Below are 5,844 nucleotides of genomic sequence, written 5' to 3' on the forward strand. Positions count from 1 at the left end.
AGTTGTTGCAGGTGGTTGGACAACAATAAATGAAAAAGTTTCCGTTGCAGATCAAAACCCTAGAAGGAGCTGGCTCTTTGCAAAAGTGGAGGCGGCTCAAATTCAAATGGAGGCGGTTCCATTAAAAAAGTGGAGCAGGCTCTTTTTCTGAAAAAGAGACGGCTCAATAGAAAAGTGGAGCCTTCTCTAAATTTTTGGAGCCTTCTCTACTTTTTGTAGAGCCTTCTCTACTTTCAGTAGGAGGCTTGAAATGAAATCCAGTATGATGTAAGGCTCATATGAATGTGTTTAAAAAAAAAAACTAATGAGCTAATTTTATGTTCTTGGAGAGATGAGATGAGAATGATATGCATGAATTGTAATTTTGAGCTTCAAAATATATTCAACTAAACTTTGACATTGAACCTTAGCATATCACCATCCTATCTACCCTTTTCTTCATTTCTTGATTATGATCGTCTAGGCTTGATGAAGATTATCTGAAAAGCTTGAATGATCTTTGAGGACCGAGTTCTTCTTTATTTTCTTGCACTTTGATGCTTCTTTGAAATCATTTCTTGAGTGTTTGGAATGCTTGAAATGGAACTTCTAGCTCATCATTAAGGATTGAATGATTGAACAACTGTACTTCACTCAATGAAAATATTAGTATATAAACATCATTAATGGATTGTAATCATCAAAACATAAGATAAACCTTTAAATAGAATCCTTAGGCCAACAATTCTTACTCCACAGCATTGATTTCAGATCATAGGGGACTTCAAGTGAAAATTCCTTTACACACTGATGAAGGTCCAAATCCTTTTGAATTTTTGTTGGTGTGGAATAAATAGGCAGTGGTTGGCAACATTATCTCTGATTTGTGGAAGAGTAAGAGTCATGGGAATCTAATCCAAAAGCTGCTGTACAACTTTAGATTGGTTAAAAGGGCTGTCAAAAAATGGAATGTTGAGATGTTTGGGTCTGTTTTTGAGAAGGTTATTGCTATTAGGAAGTCTCTTGAGCAAGTGCAATTGAGTTTAGCTGAGAATCCTATGAATGATGTTTTCATTGAGGGGTAGGATATTAGACAGAAATTTGAAAGTGCTAGCTCTAATGAAACAATTTTTTTGTCTCAAAAGACAAGAATTACATAGATGGAAAACGAAGATAGGTGCGTAAGGTTTTTGCATCAGCAAATTAAAGAGCATACGGCTCGAGCCAATATCACTATCATTCAGGATGCGGAAGGGAATTTTATACATGATTATAGGCATATGAAAGACAATGAGGAACTTCATTTGGGGGCATGATGAAGATATTATGAAGATACGAGGAATTTAAAATGGAAGAAGCTTGCTGCTCCTAAAGAAGAAGGTGGTTTGGGGGTGAGAAAAGTTTTGGATATTGATTTACCTGAAAACTGTGTATTAGTTTCAGAGTTTTTACTATCCAAAGATAGGATTTCGGTGGTTAGGTATAAACATTATTCGTGTTACCTAAGGAATACATCATTTTGGCAGGTCATTCCAAAGGTTTCAAATTCTTCTATACGAAAGAGTATAGTTGCATTTTGGGAGACTTTATAAAGATCAACTGTAAGTATGTTATTGGAAATGGAACTTACATCAACATTTTTCTTCATCCTTGGTGTGATGGTAAAATGATGTCAATTTTTTATTCACATACAGTTTTCGATCAAGAGTTTTGGAGAGTTTATTGCTGTAGCTCAACGAAAAATGGATAATATTCCAACTAATCTACATTAGTGTTTTTCTGTAATACAAGATTCATGGAGGGGGACACAAATTTACTTGGCAAGCTAATAAGTTATCTTTTAAAGCTGCCTGGAATGTTTGTAGAACTACAAGACATGAGGATTTTTTGGTTTGATATTTACTGGAATGGTGGAAGACCTACATGGTCCACACGTGCTACTTTAGTATTGCAGAATGCAATACTTATTTGCAGAAGCGAGGTATTTCTTTGGTGTGCAGATGTATTCTCTATTGCAACACTATAGATGATAAACATTAGATTTTGGGAAGATATGAGTTTAGTTGAAGGCTATGGAGGACCCTAGCATCTCTTTGTCAATAGCCTTTTCAACCTTTCTTATCTATTTAAGATGTGGCTATGGATGTGTCCCCAAAGTTCAAAGTGAAGTCCATGACCAATAAATTTTATACGATGCTTTTCACAGCTACATTGTATTTTCTTCGAAAGGAAAGGAATGATAGATTTCACAATGCTAAATTCTCCTTTCCAAAGGAATTGGTAAAATATATTGAGTGGGAAGTTATGCACATTTTGGGGGTATGCCTCCGAGATATGATCACTGTTTTGTATTAGGTTTTAGTGTGAATTTTTCTGATGTTGCCTGGTCTGGGCAGAGTTTGGTGTGGGATATGTCCCATGTGACCTTTGTAATATATTGTTTATATATATATATATATAAATTGGTCCATTTTGGAAATACAAAAAAAAAATAATGCTTCTTAATTAACACACTTACATGGTTAGTTGATGAAGTACATGGTTCACCAATATTAAGCTATCTGTTGTGAAATACAGCTGGTGGTGTTACGTAAGATTCTTCATTCAGAAATTCGACGGGAATTTATGCACCCTAAAATATTTCATATAAACACTGTCAATGCACTTTTATACATAATCAACATGTTAACCAACAGTCATGAATACTAACTACTTTTATATTATATACTTCCAATAATACTCACATTCACTAACACGTAGGACGAGGTTGACGAACTACCGCTGCCACCGGCCTCTCCTAAAACAATAGTTTCATTTGATATCTAAAACATAAAAAAATTTAGTTTCTTCCATTGACAAGTGTTTTATAACGAATGATATAATGTTATGAAATCGAATTTATTTTGTTTGCATGTTCAAATACTTAAACAAATAAATACCAGTGCATGCGACAGTAACGTATACCTGGCCTGTTGCTTTTGTTAACTTCCTCCTTTTCCCACTATTTAACTATATGGCTGGTTTTAACCTCTTAAATCATCCTTTAGAGCTATCTTTAACTTTCAAGGACATGGTAATTGTTCCACTGCTACTTTTGACCCTTTTTTTCCCCTTACCCGTGCAGTTTTCTCTGCAAACCTACGACCACAACTTATTTGTACTATTTTTTTCCAGTCCAGTGCTTTTTTCTAATAGATCATTATATCCTTCGGGATCGTGCGATGCAATGGAAGATATTTCAGTCAGTATACGGCAAAGTGTCCTATGCCATCGCCTAATCTCAAGTTGAGGATCCGAATTCACGTTGGTGGAAAGAATTTCGTCCAAGCTGCCATCTCTAGCATTTCTAGTCCACCTTTTTGTTATGTATCGGGAGGCAAGTCATTCACAAACATGCAGTCTTTAAGGATTTTTAGACTATGCCTGCACAAATAACCTTCTATTTTAGATTTACAACATGAGCATGACAATTGATCTTCAAATGTCCTGCTCACACGACGTTACACCCCGTCCTCACCAGAAACTTTATAAACACGGTGTCCATTGTTATCTAAGTCATTGCAACTAATAACAGCTTCACTCGCAATAGCAGCTAAAAACTCCTCCTAGAAAAGCTGAAATATTGCCTTGGTGTACACCTTCTCCGCTTGACGTAATATATGGCACTTTGTTTTTAGTTATGGTTGCCTCTCCAGCAAGCCATACTTGGCTTCATACTCCTTGTACCGCTTGTCCGACAACAATCTATCAAAGTGTGTGAAAAATTCTGGTAGAATAAGTTATCTGAAAAGGTAATACTTCAATTGACTATTGAAGCTTTCCCTCAATTGCATGCTATTCATTCTTGTAGACCAGTCGTGTTTGACAAATGCCATGGCCCATTTATGTCTCAAATCTAACAAAGTGGAAAGCCACTTATTACTAGCAACACCATACTCTGCAATCATTAAATCTCATTCCCTGATCAAATCATCCTCCTCCTCAATTTGGAACATTAATTTTGAGATGACTTTCTTTATTCCTTCAACGCATTTAAACAGAAAAAGTATGTTCTTCTACGCATTATTCATTAAGTGCCAAACACATAAATGATGCTTCATCACCGGCATAACCTACAAGATTAATTAACTTAATACCCGTGTTGCAATATTGCAAATACAAAAAATACGACTGAAATAATACAGTTGTTTTAGCATACAAAGGGACAAGAATGGAGATGCATGAAAGTTATTCACCTACTTTAATGCCTTTGCCATTGCAGCGTCTTGATCCGTAATAATCGTCTTTGGCGTTTTTCCGCTCATCGCTTTCAAGAACATTTCAAATAACCTGACAAACGAATCCGCTGTCTCATCATACATTAAGGTTGCTCCAAACACAGCGGTCTCCCAGTGATGATTCATACCCAAGAACTTTGCAAATGGTATATTGCTATATACCACTTTGTACGTTGTGTCGAAACTGATAACATCTCCAAAATGGCCAAATCAATGATCATTCTAAAATCTAACCAGAATATGTTCGTAATCATTTACTCAGTATCCAATTGCAAGGAATAAAAGAACGAAGGATCTCCACAAGCACGCGTCTCAAAATAATTCATAATTCATGCCGCATTTCCATAAAGAAGCTCCTTTTGTCTTCGCGTTCTTAGATAATTTTTAAGATCCACTTTCAAGTACCCAATTGATTCTTTGCCACTAGATTTCCTTCCCATCAACTCATATGCATTGCAAGCCAGAACTCTTAAATCCGAAGCTAACTCAACATCAATAGCTTGGACTGAGAAAATTCGTCTCTAGGACGGCATCATATGGTTGCATTAAGCAATTATCAATGGATGGTTGTGACTTTCTACAAATTTAGAAACTGCGTAATTTGCCTTTGTCTTGTCATATCTAAGAACCATTCATGCACCACAATTGGTTCGTGTTTTAGCCCAGGGGGTTTTTCTAAATACATCTTGTTTATCAGTCCCCTTCACACCTTCCTTGCTACAAACTAACGCCCTTGATATAATTCTTCCATTAACTTTATTGCCATACTCCTTCTGGATGCTAAAACCAATTCGACCACCATATGCATTGTAAAAATCATATGCCTCTTCCTCACTATCAAACTCCATTTTACACATTGGTTTCTATTTAATCACTTCTGATTCTACAACTAGAACGTTTCTTCCGTTTGTTGTGTCTTGAATAGTATTTACTTTACCTTCCATCTGAAGGGCTCAAATACAAAACTTTTTCTCACATATGCACAAAATATTAAAAAAAAAAAAAAAAAAAAAAAAAAAAAAAAAGAAAAGAAAAAAATTTACTTCTACATCCCAAGTATGTTCCATCTCAACAGCTCAAATAATAAACCTTTCCACATGTATGACCAATCAAATAAAAAACCTCTTCACATGTATGACCAATTAAATTTGACATATATCACATTCATTTCTTTGCATGTATCAATCAAGTATATCCCAGACAAACAAGGATAAAAATCCTCTATGCCACAATAGAACATATATGTCCAACCAACTGATGCTAACTTGACATACACTTTATGAAAATGTTGGGATTAATATTACACAAAATTTGGAACTAATGTTAGTAAATAGTTGGGATTCACCTTACAAAATAGTTGGAACCCACCTTAGGAAAAGTTTGGGATGCACCTTTTGAAAAAGTTGGGATGTATATTACGAAAACTTTGGGATGCATATTAGGAAAATATTGGGATATACTTCATAAATACTTTGGGATTTATATTATGAAAATGTTAGGATGTACCTTAGGAAAATGTAGTGACTCACTTTACAAAAATATTGAAATGTAGATAAAGAAGAATTTGGTATGCTTATTAGGAGAAAGT

General features: G+C 35.2%; 1 protein-coding gene across 1 annotated transcript; it reads right to left on the reverse strand.

The window, feature by feature from the left end:
* Positions 1 to 4,585: 4,585 nt before the first annotated feature.
* Positions 4,586 to 5,104, reverse strand: LOC132277449 (uncharacterized). The gene is made up of 2 exons (XM_059779309.1): positions 4,940 to 5,104; positions 4,586 to 4,777 (listed from the first exon to the last, which is right to left on the reverse strand). Exons 1-2 carry the CDS (start codon positions 5,102 to 5,104, stop codon positions 4,586 to 4,588), a joined length of 357 nt encoding a protein of 118 aa, XP_059635292.1.
* Positions 5,105 to 5,844: the final 740 nt, after the last annotated feature.

The sequence above is a fragment of the Cornus florida genome, unplaced genomic scaffold (assembly GCF_030987335.1).
Source record: "Cornus florida cultivar Cherokee Brave unplaced genomic scaffold, ASM3098733v1 CherokeeBrave_3.0.0_Hap2_Chr01, whole genome shotgun sequence".
NCBI classification, from domain to species: domain Eukaryota; kingdom Viridiplantae; phylum Streptophyta; class Magnoliopsida; order Cornales; family Cornaceae; genus Cornus; species Cornus florida.